The 18,054-nt window shown below is 53.3% G+C and overlaps 1 protein-coding gene across 1 annotated transcript in view; it reads right to left on the bottom strand.

Annotated features, from left to right (window-relative positions):
* The window catches only part of NEURL4 (neuralized E3 ubiquitin protein ligase 4), a 48,504-nt gene that overhangs the window by 9,899 nt on the left and 20,551 nt on the right, over positions 1-18,054 (bottom strand). The window contains exons 15-25 of the mRNA XM_015420303.1: positions 15,827-16,002; positions 13,714-13,842; positions 13,376-13,521; positions 11,191-11,406; positions 10,060-10,158; positions 7,900-8,049; positions 6,632-6,796; positions 5,363-5,521; positions 3,494-3,673; positions 2,082-2,175; positions 487-594 (exon numbers count right to left, since the gene is read on the bottom strand). Of these exons, the coding sequence (XP_015275789.1) occupies positions 487-594; positions 2,082-2,175; positions 3,494-3,673; positions 5,363-5,521; positions 6,632-6,796; positions 7,900-8,049; positions 10,060-10,158; positions 11,191-11,406; positions 13,376-13,521; positions 13,714-13,842; positions 15,827-16,002 (1,622 nt within the window). The remainder of the gene's footprint in view (positions 1-486; positions 595-2,081; positions 2,176-3,493; positions 3,674-5,362; positions 5,522-6,631; positions 6,797-7,899; positions 8,050-10,059; positions 10,159-11,190; positions 11,407-13,375; positions 13,522-13,713; positions 13,843-15,826; positions 16,003-18,054) is intronic.

Below are 18,054 nucleotides of genomic sequence, written 5' to 3' on the forward strand. Positions count from 1 at the left end.
AGCGGTTCACAACCCCCTTTCCCTTCCCCTCCCCACAACAGACACCCTGTGAGGTGGGTGGGGCTGAGAGAGCTCTTGACAGAACTGCCCTTGAGAGAACAGCTCTCAGAGAACTGTGGCTTGCCCAAGGTCACCCAGCTGGCTGCTTCTGGAGGAAGAGTGTGGAATCAAACCCGTTTCTCCCGGATTTGAATCCATGCACTTAACCCCTACACCAAATCGGCTCTCAACAAAGACCAACAAAGTTTAATTCTGGGTATAAGGTGCCACTGGAGTCAAACTTTGTTCTCTTGCTTCAGACGGACACAGCGATCCACCTGAAACCTTGTTGATACTCATCCTCCCCCCCTCCAACCACCCCTCAACTCACCCTTCAAGGCCCAGTGTTGCTGGCTACCTGTGCACCCCCCACCCCCAATTCAAGCGAAAGACGGGCACGGAGAAGCTGATGTGGGGTTTGCCGGCCATCTGGCTCACGCCGCTCACCTGGCAGGAGGAGGAGGTCCTTGAAGCGAGCACACAGGGCGTGGTATTCACAGGTCTTCATGGTATTCAGGTCTACGGGGGGTGTCCAGCACACACTCTCCTTGATACCTGGAGCGGGGGTGGGTGGGTTTGATGATGGGGACATCCGTGGCAAGAGCGAAAAATCAGTGGAGGGAGAGGAAAGGGATGGTATCCCCAAGGTGGCCTACGGCAACATGTGCCTTGGTTTCTGAACCAATGAGAAAAAAATAAGCCCTCCCAGTCCCACCCCCAAAGGGCCGCTTGTTACATTCGCTAGGGCGGGGGGGTCCCCAACCTGTTGCCCACGGGCACCACGGCATCCCCCAACATTCTTTCTTGGTGCCCGCCAAGGTGGGGCTGGGTGGGGCTTTCACCCAGAAAGGCTTCTGATTGGCCATCAGAGAACTGTGCAGATTTTGAAAGACGCTGCTTTGAGAACAGCTGCCACCGCAGCGTGAGGATCTGCACTGTGTGGCTGAAGGCGAGGTGCGGCAGAAGAGAGGAGGGAGAAGAAGAGATTGGATATACCCCGCCCTTCACTCAGAGTCTCAGAGCGGCTTACAAACTCCCTTTCCCTTCCTCTCCCCTCCCCACAACAGACACCCTGCGAGGCAGGCAGGGCTGAGAGAGCTCTTTCCAGAACTGCCCTTGAGAGAACAGCTCGGGCAGAACTAGGGCTTGCCCAAGGTCATCCAGCAGATGCAAGTGGAGGAGTGGGGAATCAAACCCGGTTCTCCCAGATTAGAGTCCGCACACTGAACCACTACACCAAACTGGCTCTCTTATCAGGACTATGACTTGCCCAAGGTCATCCAGCAGGTGCAAGTGGAGGAGTGGGGAATCAAACCCGGTTCTCCCAGATTAGAGTCTGCGCATTCTCCACTTACACCAGACTGGCTCTCTTATCAAAACTAGGGCTTTCTCAAGGTCATCCAGCAGGTGCAAGTGGAGGAGTGGGGAATCAAACCCGGTTCTCCCAGATTAGAGTCTGCGCACTTAACCACTACACCAAACTTATCAGAACTAGAGCTTGCCCAAGGTCATCCAGCAGGTGCAAGTGGAGGAGTGGGGAATCAAACCTGGTTCTCCCAGATTAGAGTCCGCACACTTAACCACTTACACCAAACTGGGAGCTGTTCTGAGGCTGCACCCATCATCCTGCTGCGTGAAGATTCCCAGAGGTTTCTGCAGGTGCAAAAAGATGAGGGACACCGGGCCGCAGGAGGAGGGCAAAGGAGGAGAATGGGAGTATCGAATGAGGCCGTGCGTTTGGGGCTGGGGTGGGGGTGATCAGGACGACAGTGAAGCCCGCGGAAACAGAAATATGAATAACTGTCCAGCGGCTCAAGCTGCCACAGTTCCGTGATGCCAAGGGTGCGGCCAGAAGGCCATGCATTTGGCAGCACAGGAGTTTGGAAAGCGAAGTCACCGGGCGTCGCTCTACCTATTTCTCTCTTTCAGAAGCCGGCCACTAGCCGAGCTGACGGTCGGAGTCCATGCAGGGCTAACGTGAGGGTGGGGGGTGGGGGGTGGGGGGGAATGGCTGCATTAAGGCACCACGAGGGTCCGCTCACCGTCCACCACGTCTGCCTTCTCCATGTCCCCCTGGCTACGGGGGTCGGCGCCTTCCGCTCCCACTGCAGGAGTGCCGTTCGTGACAATGGTAACCTTGGAAGGATACAGGAGTCAACAGCCGTTCTTTAGCACCCCCCTAGGCCAGCAGTCTTGGGCAGCACCAGCCTTACAACGACCACCCTGTGTTTCCATCCCCACCTAAGATCGGTATCAGCGAGTGGGAAAGGCACAGAAACGAGGGAAACCTTGGGGGAAAAAAAACCCCGGCTGTACCCACAGATACCGCACAAGGGTGAGTCGACACACAGTTAAAAATGAGATGAGGTTTCAATGGTCCCACGTCGTGGTTAACAGTCACGGCTTGGGGGGAGGGGGAAACAAAGATCTTTAGCTGAGCAATGGAAGGAGCAATTTACAGAGTCTCCCAGTCCTTCGAGGAAAGCCTCAACGGACATCTGCTGAGGATGCTTCCAACCCCCAACAACCCCCCCCCCGGGCCTGCGTCTAGTCCAGGGGTGGCCAAACTGTGGCTCAGGAGCCACACTCTCTCTCTCTTTCGGTCTCTCTTCCTTCACCCCTCTCCCTCCCCCATCTATTTGCTCTCTCTCTTTCTCTCTCTCTTTCCACCTCTCGTTCTTTCTTTCCACCTCTCTCTCTCTTAGACACATAAACATCGTTAGCAAACAAATAAATCTCACCGGACAAATACATATCATTATCAGCAAGGGTCATTTCCTGCAGGAGTGCACAGGAGCAGAGCTCCGGGAGTAAAGAGCACAAGGGACGGGCACATGCAACAAGCCCCACCCCCTGCTCCCAGCAGCCCTCAGTCAGAGCAAGAAGCAGCCAGGTAAGCTGCAGAGCCCCCCCCCCAAACCCCCCAGCCCAAAACAGTCCAGTGGCACCTTTAAGACCAAGTTTTATTCAGGTACAAGCTCTCCCTCCTCTGTGAGGACAGATCTGCGCGTTCCCCCTCCTCCCCCGCCAATAGCTAGCAATCCAAAACAGTCCAGTGGAGCCTGAGTGGTGGGTGTTGCCTTCTGACACACTTCCGGTGATGTCAGGGGGTGTGGCATATGCAAATTAGTTATGCAAATGAGATATGCTAATGAGCTCCTGCACCACTTTTTCTACGAAATGACCCCTGATTATCAGTATCTGTTTTTACCCCCTTTTGTTTTTATTTTTGGCAGTCTCGTTTAACGTTTAAAAAAAAGCAAATTTGCATGTTTTCCAATAAAAATACGTGTGTGTGATATCTGTTCACGGCTTGTGGCTCTCAAACATCTGACGTTTATTCTGTGTGGCTCTTACGTTGAGCAAGTTTGGCCACCCCTGCGCCAGACTCTGTGGTACACGGAATGTGTGTGGGTGTGTGGGTGTCCCTGCTCCCTGGGCAGGTAAGGCTCACCTGTTCACACTGCCCATAGAGATCGATGAAGACGTAGCAGGGGCTGGGGATGTCTTGCGCGGCCACTCCCCGGTCCATCCCGTTGACGTAGAGGTGGAGGCAGCTGCTGGAGTCCACCAGGAGGCCCAGCACCGTCCCTTCGGGGCAGGTGTCCAAGTTGGGACCGTAGTTCTCAACGATCTGCAGCGGGGCAGAGAGGGGGAGAGACGGCTTCGCTCAGGGCTGTGACGGAAAGGGGGGGGCTGTCTGGGTGGGCTCCAGAAACTCTGCCCGAGACAGCCCCGCCCTATGGCCACCAAGGCCACTACAGCGGTTCTTTCCAGGTCATAAACTGGAAGAGTGCTTACAGTCAGGGCTATTTTTGGACAGGAACGCACAGGAACGGAGTTCCGGCTGGCTTCAGAGTTGGCCACACCCACTACACCCAAGCCAAGGGAAGGCAGTTTAAACTGCCTCCCCTCCCCTCCAAGGGCCGGCTTGCCCGGGCCCCTCACAGCCGTGGGGTACCCGGGCAAGCCAAGGGAAGGCATGGGGGTGTGGTCTAATAATGAGTTTCCGCTGTTGGGTGTGGCCTATTATGCTAATGAGTTCCTGCTGGGCTTTTTTCTACAAAAAGAGCCCTGCTACAGTACAGTTCTGAACTTACTGAGAAGTTAGAGCAAGGACGACACAGCGACACCTGGGACTCCTCTACAAAGAGGGTGTGTGTGTGTGCACTGGGAACCTTGAGACACCTCCAAGTTCTCCTTCACTCCAGAGGGAACAGGAGCCCTTGCTCAGTGACGGAGCAGCTGCTTGGCATGCAGAAGGTCCTGGGTTCAGTCCCCAGTGTCTCCGGTTCATGGATCTCAGGCAGCAGGAGCTGGAGAAACCCTGCCAGTCAGGGGAGACTGGGGAGGGGCCATGGCTCAGTGAGAGCCTCTGCTTGGCATGCAGAAGGTCCTGGGTTCAGTCCCCAGTGTCTCCGGTTCATGGATCTCAGGCAGCAGGAGCTGGAGAAACCCTGCCAGTCAGGGGAGACTGGGGAGGGGCCATGGCTCAGTGAGAGCCTCTGCTTGGCATGCAGAAGGTCCTGGGTTCAGTCCCCAGTGTCTCCGGTTCATGGATCTCAGGCAGCAGGAGCTGGAGAAACCCTGCCAGTCAGGGGAGACTGGGGAGGGGCCATGGCTCAGTGAGAGCCTCTGCTTGGCATGCAGAAGGTCCTGGGTTCAGTCCCCAGTGTCTCCGGTTCATGGATCTCAGGCAGCAGGAGCTGGAGAAACCCTGCCAGTCAGGGGAGACTGGGGAGGGGCCATGGCTCAGTGAGAGCCTCTGCTTGGCATGCAGAAGGTCCCAGGTTCAGTCCCCGGCATCTCCAGTTTAAAAGACCAGGCAGGAGGTGATGGGGAAGACCGTTCTCGGCCTGAGACCCTGGAGAGAGAGCTGCCGCTAGTCTGAGTAAAGAAGACCGACGCTGAAGGACCGAGGGTCTGATTCGGTAGAAGGCAGCTTCGTGTGCGAGACAGGACGGAGCTCAGCAGAGCCAGGCTCTCTTCAGAGTTGTTCCGTCACAGCCCTGAGCCAGGCTCTCTCCGGTGGGCTCTGGGCCAGTCACTCTCTCGCAGCCTGACCTAACTGACAGGGCTGCTGTGAGGATAAGACGGGGGAAGAGGAGAGCCCCCCCCCCCAGCTCGTTGCGGAAAGGTGAAGATAAAAATGCACTCGTCTGTTTACATGCTCTCTGCCTCTCGATGAGGGAGAAGGGCACACGGAGAAAGGTGGAGAAAGCGACAGACAAAAAAAAGAAGAAGAGAGAAATGCACAGTTGCCACCGGGACAGGCGGCCGGAGATTGGTTAGTGCAGCCCCCGCCTGCCCTTGCTGGCCTCACCTTGAGGGAGTTGTGGAAGACCGAGTCACGCTGCAGCAGCCACGTGGAGCGCTTCAGGGAGCAGGCCGTGGCGGGGAAATTGAGCCGCTCGGGAGAGCTGCCGATGACCCCCAGAGAGAGCGAGGAAGTCCACTGTGGGTTCAGGGAATCGATCTGAAACTAACAGGCAAGCAGACAGGGCACAAGCAGTGAGTTCTTCTTGCACCGTCAGGAAAAAACCCAGCACATGCTGCCCCCCCCCGCACACACCCCCAAGCCCAGATTTAAAGGCTCCCTTAAAAGTGGCCCTCGCTGTTGCAGCCCTACGTGAAATCATCACACCTGACCGTTTTGCTCTGCAATGACCTCACTTCCCTTCTAGAGAGGTGGCCCCCAAGGGACCTCCCGTGAAACATTAACTTCTGGCAGTGGCATTGTGACGTGCTTGCTTATAGGGGAAATGGGTTTTACCTTTTAAACACTCTCTGTGTATATAAACTTGGTAGTTTTCTGCTGCCACCATGAATTAAAAATTCCAGTTCTCTCTCTTTTGGTAGTATGACCGAGGGTCTGGGCACTTCAGAGGACTATGTGGCCCTGAGGAAGTACTGCACTGATTTCCAGGATAAGTTTTTTAAAAAATGATTTATTTAATAAAGAACAAAATAGGTTTCCGGTTATTTTGAACAATTGCTGACGAAAGGAACTTGTAAATATAAATGGCAAAGACTGGTGCTACAGTCTCTCAAACTCCAAACTCCACTCTGACAGGCTTATACAGGCATATATATAGCCACACAGGCTAGTCTCTTTGTTTTATTCACACTGAATAGAATCAACTCTCTTAGTCACACAGACTAAACTGTTTGTCTTATTCACGCAGAATTAGACTCAGCATTCCATAGTCACACAGACTATGTTCTCTCTTCAAGCTTCACACACAGAATCCTTCATAACTCAGAGTCACAGACTCTCTTCAAAACTCTTCCATACTTGTCTTTCTCATACCACAGAATCTCTTCATAGACACACACAGAATCCTCTAAGACACCCCTCCTCCCACACGCTCAGTCAGCAGCCAATCAAATCACACTTGTCACCCTCTATCACTCTTCTCATATTATCGCATTCAAACAAAATTTTTAAAGGAACACACACACCAAAACATGGAATCATTACAGAAACAAATTAAATGACCCTCCAGGAGAGAAGAGCAGCAGGACACCCCTTCAGGCTAGAAAGCACAGGGAACAACCCCGATGGGGCTTGCCCCACCCCCACCCGACCCACCTGGAAGAGCTGCTGCGGAGGGAGGGGTTGAGCGACCACCACGATGCCCTGGTTGTAGCTGGAGACGCGGGTGGCCGTCAGGTTGCCGTTGGACAGCAGGATGTTCTTGCCGTGGTTCTCGAGGAACTGCATGGAGGACGTCACCGCGGGGACCTCGTTCTCACACTGCCAGAGAAAAGGGGGGGGGCGGACCAAGGAGGGTGGCTGGAGCTTTCAGGGGGAGAGGAAGAAGGCGGCCAGCCCCTTCCTCTGCCCCATCACGCTTTCTGGCCTTGCTCCATCTCCGCCTGGCTTCACTGTTTCTCCAGACTTTCCCCAACAGACCTTCTCAGTTTCCAGGGAAGGCTTTTACACCTTTATTTACTGAAAACATTGCCTATTCTGTCCTTCCTTCCTGGGCAACCAAAACCACCGTGAGCACAGAATCAAAAATTAAGCTCCCCTAAAGTCCTCCTGGACAGGGATCAATCAAAAACAGAGGCAAGAGGACCTTCCTGGGGCTGCGGCACCACGAGAAGAAAGGGCCATCTCTCGGCAGCGCCCACACAGGCTGGCATGCAAAGAACCTCTTCCGGAAGGGCACCCTCACCTCAGGGTTCAGATAGGAGGAGGCAGCCCTCACTAGACCCTGGGACCACCAGCTCCTCCCCACCCCAGGCTTGTAGCCAGGATCTTGTGGCTTGTGGAAAAAATTTTTTTTTCTGGTGGGGCTGAAGTTCTCCATGCAGGAAGAAAAGCCGTTTAGCCAATGGAAAGCTGTGACCAGGATAGAGCTCTAAACTGCAAGCTGTCAACCACTTTAGATGACAGTTCTCAGCTGCTGCAAGTGAATCACTTCTGCCAGCCTAAGAGACCATTCTGAGAACAAGCCGGCAGGTGGGGATGATGACTTCTATGGTCAAGAAAGATAACACTTCGGCAGAAGAACTCTCTGAAAGGAGACCAGTTTCTTGACACAGAGTTAGAAGGTATCCTAGAGGTCACCTACTCCAACCCCCTTACTCAGTGTGGGAATTGGTCAACTACAACACCCCACTCTGCTTAAAGGAGCACACACCTTCAAAAATGTTTTTAGAAGATTGAAAAAAGCATTTACAGGAAAAATTCTTGTGGGGCTGTGCCTTTAAGAAAGGGGGCAGAACCCCCCAAAGCCCCACCACAACTACGGGCCTGCCCCACCCCATCTGCACTCCATAAGCGCGAGCGGGCGGGGAGGACAGGACTCATGACCCGGGACACCACCCCTGACTCTTCTCTGAAGCACTTACTGGTATAGCTTCCTCCTCCTCCTCCTCTTCACTGAAGGGCTCTGAAGTGACCGAGGGAGGTTTGGTGCCATCCGCCTCTTCCAGCGTGCTGGAGCTCACGATGGAGACCGACGTGACCCGGCCGTAGAGATCCAGCACCACGTAGACATTCTGGAGGCAGAGAGACCGACGGGAAGACCTCCTCCACCCAGACAACCGTTCCCTCGCTGCCCTCTCGGCCTCAAGCTCCCCTCTTCCCTCAAAGCCCTTCTCTCTGCTCAGCCTCCCTGTCCACTGGGGACAAAGGCCAAAGGCACTAACGGCAGTTGCCTTCCCTATGAGGAAAGGTTAAAGTGCTTGGGGCTCTTTAGCGTGGAGAAACGATGGCTGAGGGGTGACATGATTGAGGTTTATAAGATTATGCCTGGGATAGAGCAGGTAGAGAAAGAAGGACTTTTCTCCCTTTCTCACAAGACAAGAACTCGTGGGCACTCCATGAAATTGCTGAGAGGTCGGGTTAGAACAGATAAAAGGAAGTCCTTCTTCACCCAAAGGGTGATGAACACGTGGAATTCACTGCCACAGGAGGTGGCGGCAGCTACAAGCATGGACAGCTTCAAGAGGGAATTGGATAAGCATATGGAGCAGAAGTCCATCAGTGGTTCTTAGTCACAAGGTATAGATAGGAGAACATAAGAACATAAGAGATGCCAATGTTGGATCAGGCCAAAGGCCAATCCAGTCCAACACTCTGTATCACACAGTGGCCAGAAATACCAGTGCCATCAGGAGGTCCAGCAGTGGGGCCAGGACATTAGAAGCCCTCCCACTGTTGACCCCCCCCCCCCCACCCCCAAGAAGACAAAGGTCTACCTGCCCCCGACCCTCCCTATCTATACCTTGTGGCTAATAGCCACTGATGGACCTCTGCTCCATATGCTTATCTAATTCCCTTTTGAAGCCGTTCATGCTTGTAGCCGCCACCACTTCCTGTGGCAGTGAATTCCAAGTGTTAATCACTCTTTGGGTGAAGAAGGACTTCCTTTTATCCATTCTAACCCGACCGCTCAGCCATTTCAGGGAGTGCCCACAAGGAGTTCTTGTATTGTGAGAAAGGGAGAAAAGTACCTCTTTCTCTACCTGCTCTATCCCAGGCATAATCTTGTAAACCTCGATCATGTCACTCCTCAGCCGTCGGTTCTCCAAGCTAAAGAGCCCCAAGCGCTTTTAACCTTTCCTCATAGGGAAAGTGTTCCAACCCTTTTATCATTCGAGCTCTCAGTCTGGGGCAAGGGATGCTCTGTATTCTTGGTGCCTGGGGGGGCTTCTAGTGTCCTGGCCCCACTCCTGACGGCGCCTGGTATTTCTGGCCACTGTGTGACAGAGTGTTGGACTAGATGGGCCATTGGCCTGATCCAACTTTGGCTTCTCTTATGTTCTTATGTGCCTCAGCCTCCGCCCAGAGCTCCCAGGAGGAAGCAGGAAGATACTGGAACCGAGAGGATTCACGACACAGACCGTCACGCTACACCAGGGGTCTCCAACATGGTGCCCGTGGGCGCCACGGGGCCTGCGAACACCTTTCCCGGCACTCCTCACGTGCTTTTAGAAAGTGGGCACAGCCGGGTGGGGATTTTGTCCAGCATGGCTTCTGATTGGCCCCGGGAGATTTGATTGGCTGTGCAGATTTTTTTTTTTTAATGTATCTTGGGCAGCAGTTGCCCACCACCGCACAAGGATCTACACGGTGTGCCCAAAGGAAAGCTGCAGTAGGCATTCCTATGGCTGCGCCCACCACGCCAAGTCAGAATTCCAAAGGCGCCTGCAGGCTCAAAAAGGTCGGGGACCCTGCCCTAGATGCCCACAAGTCTCCACAAGTCAAGAGAAGAAGAAGAGATTGGGTCTATACCCCATTTGTCACGACCCAAGGGAGTCTCAGAGCGGCTGACAAACTCCTCTCCCTTCTCCTCCCCACAACAGACGCCCTGTGAGGTAGGTGGGGCTGAGAGAGCTCTTTCGAGGACTGCCCCTGAGAGAACAGCCCTGAAAGAACTTGTGACTGACCCAAGGTCATCCAGCAGCTGCAAGTGGAGGAGTGGGGAATAAAACCCGGTTCTCCCAGATGAGAGTCCGCGCACCTGACCACTACATCTTTCGCCAGGGCTGGGATCGGCCCCTCACCTTAGCCACCCCAGTTGCTGCAGGCCCCATGTCTTCTCCGTCGATCAAGATGTGCATGGTGTCGTCAGTACAGCGCTTCACACCTATGCGGCTCCCCACCTGCCGGAAGAACCAGAGTCACTGCTGGACACGACGTTACCCGGCTGATCCCCAGCCCTTGCTGTCGGGTCAGAGCCGATCCCGACGGCGGTTGGTGCCTGCGCAGCGGAAGGCCCAGAGTGGGCCGGGACCTGGCAAACAACCTTCAGACAGCCATTTCCCCAGCCTCTCTGACACTCTCCTCTGAGCCTGGAATGCTTCCTTAACACATTGCCCAAAGAAGGGGAGCCATGCCGGTCTGCAGTGGAACGTCTAGATTCGAATCCAAGACCGCCACAGAGAACAACAAGGGTTTCGGGGGTTGAGCCTTGACTCTCGAAAGCTGGAGCCCCCATAATCTTGTTGGTCTCTAAGGTACTGCTGGACGCAAATCCAGCTCACCACCCAAAGTCTCCCCAGTTTCCCCCAGATGGCGCTTCTATCCACACGGCAACACTTGACGCAAGCTAGGCGCTCGTCTGCATTTACGCTGCATTTATTCGTTTACATCCCACTTTTCTCCTCACAGCTGGGATTCAAAGTGGCTTCGGACGTTGTTCTCCCGTCCGCCATTTTATCCTCACAGCAACCCTGTGTGGTAGGCCAGGCTGAGAGTTTCTGACGAGCCCAAGGTCACCCAGAGACCTTCGATGGCAGAACTGGGGATTTGAACCTGGGTCGCCCAGGGTCCTAAGTCCGCCACTCTGTCCACTACACCAGGCTGGTTCTTCCCACGTTCAGCAGGCAGAGCTGCTGCTGGACTCCTCTTGCTAAAAGAGGAACAGCATTTCAGGAGGTACCATGTACTGCAGCCGCCTGTTCAGTTACTGGCTCAGGGCTAGCAGGTAGCTCTCTGTCTGAGAAATCTGAGCCATCCCTCAGCACAGACTGGCTTACGACCTACCATCTGTTCAACTCAGGATATGCTCTTTGACAACCCGGACCGGGATTTAAGGGCAGGGACTTCACCACCTCTCCTCTGTTTCCCTTTCGCAAACCTACAATGATCTGCCTCTCCAATCAATTGTCGGAGGCCTTCGCCGCCACACTCACCCCAAGGCGCTCTAGTGAGCAGCCATAGTTATGCTTCTGCAGGATGCCGTTGCGCCGCACCTCGGTACCCGTCACCAGCCAGGTCACCTTGGAACGGAGTTCGAGGACGGTGGAGGGCAGCCCAGTGACCGCGTAAGGGGCGTCCAACGGCAGGAAGGTGGTCAACCCCACGTGAACCGAGCCGGACCACTTCTCATCCAGTTCGTCAATTTTCACCTAGAAGGGCGGTGGGAGGGAGGGTGCATGCTTAGTGACATGGGTCAAGATCATCATGGGGCGGGGGGCTATTTCAGTGGTGGCACTGTGTATATGGGAGGCTCCCCCCCTTGAAGACCACCTGCCACCTACTTCGCTATCAATTAGGTACTAGACAAGGACATTTCTATTCACCAGAGCATTTAACTACAACCTTTATCTCATCACCAAGGCTCCCTCTCAGCTGTGGAGTCCTGCTGGCAAAAATTCTATTCTGTGAGCTCCTGGGATTAAAGTTGTGAGCGAGCGATTGGGCTGCTGCATAAATTACTTTGCTCTGGAGCCCCATCCTTCCTGAGCGAAGGCAAAAATGTGCGCGCTGGAGGCTAAAGAACTGTGAGCTGGCTCACAGCAACTCAGCTTAGAGGGAACACTTCTCATCACTGTTGAGATGAAATCCATGTATTTTCTCACTTGTATGGATTTAAATCTCTCTCTCTCTCTCCATGGCATAGCCCACAGCCTCATCGAACCACGCAAGCCCCCTTGCCACGACAAGGCAGTGATCCAGAGGACGGCGGAAGACAGGAGGGCCTGGCGTGATCTGGTCCGTGGGGTCGCGAAGAGTCGGACTCGACTGTGCGACTGAACAACAACAACAACAAAATCTATCTATCTATCTATCTGTCTGTCTGTCTGTCTACCTACCACTATTTTGTGCTGCCACCAATTGCTGTCTTTTCCATTTACACAGGACATCTTTATTGGTAGAGAAGGAAGTGTTAGTGAATTGCTTTAAATGAAACGTATTTATGTCTCTGCCCCGACCTGGATGCCCAAGGCTAGCCTGCTCTCGTCAGATCTCAGAAGCTAAGCAGGGTCGGCCCTGGTTGGAACTTGGATGGGAGACCGCCAAGGAAGTCCAGGGTCGCTACGTAGAGGCCGTCAAGGGCAAATCCACCTCTGTATGTCTCTTGGCCTTGAAAACCCTACCGGTTCATAAATCGGCAGTGACTTGATGGAACGTCCCACCACCGTTTATGTATTGCTCTAAGGTTCTGCTGTTAGTCGTTGTCGTCCCCTTTCTGATTAACATCCCACCCACCCCTTTTTAGCGAATGATGGGGGACAAATACACCTAGGGTAAGAAAGAAGTCTGATAAAGGGCCAGTATTAAAAACCTGGTTGAAATACACAGAAATACGTGTATTTATTAGAAAGACAGTTAAAAACCTATAAGGGCCCAATGAAAGCCTCATTAAAAAGTTCAAGTGGGCTGAACACGAGGGCCGATACACACGACCTGACAATACTGAGGTACACGTAACTTAAATACATATTACAATAAGATAACCAATAAGTGAATACTGGACCAAGAAAAGGAAGGTTAAGCAGCAAGATCAATAGTCACAAGACAAAGGCATTTGTGAGGCCTCTAAAGAGGAGAGTCATGTGCCTGGTGCCAAATGCACAGCTGCTGAATTAGAACATCTTCCATTTTAGGTCCAAAGAGCACCTGTGTGGCTGTCTAAGTCAGAGCTTGAGTGTCCTCAAGCGAATATTGAGTTTGTTTTCCCCTCCCTGTGTCTTACGGACAAATACGCCGGACATAGGTCAGCAGATCCCATAATGCCTCCGGAAGCGGAAGCAGAAGAAGAGATTGGGTTTATACCCCGCCCTACACTTGGGAGTCTCAGAGCGGCTTACAAACTCCTTTCCCTCCCCCCTCCCCACAACAGACACCCTGTGAGGTGGGTGGGGCTGAAAGAGCTCTGACAGAAACGGCTCTTTTTCAAGGACAGCTGTGCCAGAGCTTGTGACTGACCCAAGGTCACACCAGCAGCTGCGAGTGGAGGAGTGGGGAATCAAACCCGGTTCCCCCAGATTAGAGTCTGCGCACTTCACCACGACACCAAACTGGCAGGGACCCCGAGACTTCTCCCTTGTGCTCCACTCAGCCCCTCCCTCTCTCCCACCGACGTGCGCTCACCTCGAAGACCTCATCCGTCTTCAGCTCTTTCATGCTAAAAACGATGCCGTGACAGTACCCGGCCACGCGCACGGCCCGACACCCGTCGTCCTGGAAGGCCACGTTCTTGCCACAGCTGCCGTGAAAGCGGTGGGCCACTCCGGGCACTGGAAGAGAACAACAAGTTTGCCGGTCAGCACCCACCTCGGACGCTTGGGGGCCAGGGAAGCCGGAGCCATCAGTTCCCCTTGGGAAGCGGGGGGGGGGGGGTGGAGCGGCAGAGAGAGAGAGAGAGAGAGAGGCCCTGGGCACGCACGGCCTTCCCTGCGCAACCACGCACCCGGCCCAGGGTTTCCCACCTGGCGAATGGATGGGGAAGGACTTCTCAGTGATGTTGCTGGTGGACAGGCTGTTGTCCATGGGTCCGGTGGCGCTCGTGATGGACACCTGGACACACTGGCCATACAAATCTATCACAGCGTAGACCTCTGCGTCGAAGGGTGGAGAGAAAAGGGGAGAGGTCTACGTCAGCACAAGACACGGGAGGCCAAGCTTGCAGGATGCCAACTGCTTGGTACCAATTAGAGACTCTTTAATGTGTAACAATATGTGATGCCATTTGGGGTGTAAGACCTTCTGCCCTTCCTGGTTATGGCGGAATACAGCCTTGGAATGGCTGAGGTGCGAAGGCACTCAGCCCTGTATCCCCTGTCTTAAATGCATTAAACAGATAGTCATCTAACTGGTTGGGCTCTGACTTTGTGTTTCCAATTAGGCACACAGATTTGAGCATCACCTACAGTGTTTCCCCCTTCCCTTAGAATCAAGAAGAAGAAGAAGAGGAGATTGGATTTATACCCCACCCTTCACTTGGTGTCTCAGAGCGGCTTGCAATCTCCTTCCCCTTCCCCTTCCCCTCCCCACAACAGACACCCTGTGAGGTAGGTGGGGCTGAGAGAACTCTGACACAAACTGCTCTTTTTTCAAGAACAGCTCTGACAGAACTATGGCTTACCCAAGGTCATCCAGCAGGTGCGAGTGGAGAAGTGGGGAACCAAACCTGGTTCTCCCAGATTAGAGTCCTCCGCGCACTTAACCACTGCACTAAACTAGCTCTCACACAGTCACCAGCGCAGAAGCTCTTCAGTGCTGGATCCCTCCCCCATGGAAGGTACCTCTCGAAAATGACTCCTTTCTTTCTTTACATAATTTATAGGCTGCCTTTCTTACAAATACTTAAGGCGGATGACGCAGAGTGAGTGAGTCGGTAGGATCAACAAAATGCAACATTCAACAAACAATGCATTATTTTAGAAGTCTGGAACCACAAGAAAGAACTGAAGCATGGCATGAGTATTCACACGACAAATTAAATGAGGGGTGCTGAACTCATTTGTTATGGGGGCCGGATCTGACATAAATGAGACCTTGTTGGGCAGGGCCGGGTGTGTCATAAAAGGTAACGCCAGGTAGCAGAGATATACACTTTATAAAGGACACAAACACAAAGGTGGGTTTTTTTTACTTAAAATAAAAACATGCTTAAAACATTAGCACTCTTGATATTATAGCAGGAGATATTACAGTGGTGCCAAAGCCCGGGATCCAGTAGAAACATAGCAGCATATTTTGAGCCTGAATCTTAATTGAGATCAGCGTCCTATCTGAATTTAATATTCTTAAGACTTGTTGTCTAACATTGATGAAACCGAGAGCTTTGGCACCACTATAATATCTCCTGAAAAAGATTCATTTTTTGAAACGTTATGTAATCCGGAGATGACGTTGTGTATCATGTTATAGTGCTTTAGATTGCAATACATAAACAGCCTGCTTTATAAGTCTTATGACTGTTTGATTGTGGGTCAGACTATCATGACTGTTGGCTTTATACTTGTTTAACTGATTGAGTCGTGTGTGTCCAGATTTTCTTCCCCTGATGTTGCCTCCTGGCTCTGGTCGAGGTTCTGGGCAAGTGTCCGCAACATGGTACTGCCTCTGGACAGGGAGGTTCCTTTTAGTCACCACGACTAGTACCTGTCCTCCATGAACCTGTCTAATCCCCCTTTAAAGCCGTCTGTGCCTGTGGCCATCACTACATCCCCTGGCAGCAAATTCCACATTTTAATCACTTGTCGTGTAAAGAAGTATTTTCTTTTGTCCGTCCTGAATCTGCAGCCCATTGGCTTCACTGGATGCCCCCGAGCTCTAGGTTTTTGGGAGAGGGAGAGGAAGCTCTTTGTCAACTCTCTCCACCGCTGTGCATAATTTTAGAAACCATCCGAGCCTCTCAACTCACAGGGCAACATTTAGGCCCGTTTGATGCTGCTCTTTCCCAGCACATTGCTGCTTATGCGTTGGGTGCTGTACGATAAACAGAAGAGATGTTCTGATCCACAGGCTCTGCTGCTTGAAGCACACCCCTCTCACACACACACACATACACACTTGGCCGCACGCCGTGGTTCTCACCCTTCCCTGGAGGCAGCCCCGAGCAGGCCACGCCCTGGTCGACACCATTGATGAAGTAGTGCAAGTCGCCCTTGGCGGTGCGCATCATGCCAATGCGCGACCCGGTAGTCAGCGAGTCCAAGTCGCAGCCGTAATTGTTGCGCATGGTGTTGCCGTCCTGCATGATGGCTGTGCCGCTGGAAGGGGAAAGAAGGAGACGAGAGATCCAGAACCTCGTCTTTGAGCCCAGAGGGGGGTTTGCACACCCTGCGGCCCTCTCCCCATTCCGCTGCGAGCTGCCAATGACGACAACGCATCCTTGCACAGAGGATCTTCAGTTACCGTCTCAGCGCTCAACTCCATCTCGGAGGGTGGGAACACTCCGCAGCCGTGACTCTGCTGCCCAGGTGGCTTCGACTGCTGACAGGCCCCTTCTTCTGCCCCAAATGTGCCCTCCTCCCACCCCACCAATGCCCCCCCTAAGCTGTGGAGTCTTGTTAGCAAAAACTCTATTGGGTGAGCTACTGGCTTTAAAGTTGTAAACAAGCGATTTGGCTACTGCATAAATTCGTTTGCTCTGGAGCCACAGCGTCCCTGAGCCGAGGCAAAAATGTGTGAGCCGGAGGCTAAAAGACTGAGCTAGCTCACACTTAGTAAGCTTAGAGGGAACACTGCACCCCACCCCTTTCACTACAGGGAACAGATTCCTCTACGGCTCCAGACCTTTTCAAGCCACCCAGTAAAAGACAGTAGCTTTGCTTTCTCTGCCACAGGCTAGTTTTCTACAGGCAGGGGATTCGTTCTGGACACAGGAACCAGCCCAAGCAGCGAGACCATCATCAGAGGCTGCACTCTGGGACCACTACCCCGCCCCCCGGCATTCATTGACCTGGTCCCTGCGTTGCAGCCTTTGAGATACCAAGAGGTCCTCGAGTTGCATCCTGTGGCTTTGTGGCACCTTTAAGAGCAACATGCACACGGAAGCTTCTACCCAGAATTAAACTTTGTTGGTCTTAAAATTTCCACTGGGCCCAAACTTTGTTCTGTTGCTTCAGACCAAGATGGCTACCCCCCCGAATCTATTTTCCTGTGGCTCTGTTTGGCTGGCAGAGGCTCTCCTGGCCCATGGAAGGAGTCTCGCCTAACACACATCTTGCCAAAGGAAAGAACCTTTGCTGGTGGAACAGATCCAACAGATGCCATTTCCCCAGGTTTTTAATGGTGCCGGCTACTTTGAGGCCAGGTTACTGTGATCAGTTCTATATTTCTGGCTAACCATGTGTCATGATCCTGGGCCTATAGTAGTAGTAGTAGCAGCAGTAGTAGAAGAGGAGGAGGAGGAGGAGGAGGAGATTGGATTTATATCCTGCCCTTCACTACCCAAAGGAGTCTCAGAGCGACTTACAAACTCCTTTCCCTCCCCCTCCCCACAACAAACACCCTGTGAGGTAGGCGAGGCTGAGAGAGCTCTTTTGAGGATTGCCCTTTCAGGAACAGCTCTGACAGAACTATGGCTTGCCCAAGGTCATCCAGCAGCTGCAAGTGAAGGAGTGGGGAATCAAACCCGGTTCTCCCAGATTAGAGTCCACACACTTAACCACTTAGGGCTGCCAAGTCAATTTTCGCCGGGAGCAGGGGGCTCCCGGCCGGTGTCAGTTGTGCGCGCAAAGCACGCGTGTGCCGCATGCACAGCACCCGGAAGTGACGTGATGACGCCAGGCACACTGGGGGCGGGGCCATGGGCATACGAGGGAAAACCATAGAGTTTTCCCTCGGATGGCCGTGGCCCTGCCCCCAGCGTGCCCGGCGTGGTCGCGTCATTTGCGGGTGACGCGCACGTTGGGGAGGAGTTCCCCCGGGGGGACTTGGGAAGCCTATAACCACTACACCAAACTGGCCTGTAGTGCGGCCTACAGGCTCTAGGGAGGCCTAGCAGCTCCAGGGGAACCTGTATTAGAGTGATTACAGGGCCTACATTTCCCAGGTCACCCTTTGGGTCCTGTGATCGGTTAACAGGGGATTTGGAGGAAAAACGTACTCCAGCAGCAGAGTAGAGGACAGTGCCTGGGAAGAAGGAATAAAAGACCTTGCCCAAAGTGGGGGGGGGATTTTTCACTCCCAGGGAGCAGGGCTAGTATGAAGCTGCTGCAGAAGGAGGGATCCCTCATCCAAAAGGGGTGAGTCAGTTTGAGGCCAAATGCCTAGAGAAGGTTAGGTACAGTACAGTCAGACACGTCAGTTTCTCTTAT

This window comes from Gekko japonicus, unplaced genomic scaffold, assembly GCF_001447785.1.
Source record: "Gekko japonicus isolate JY-2015 unplaced genomic scaffold, Gekko_japonicus_V1.1 scaffold336, whole genome shotgun sequence".
Classification (NCBI taxonomy): domain Eukaryota; kingdom Metazoa; phylum Chordata; class Lepidosauria; order Squamata; family Gekkonidae; genus Gekko; species Gekko japonicus.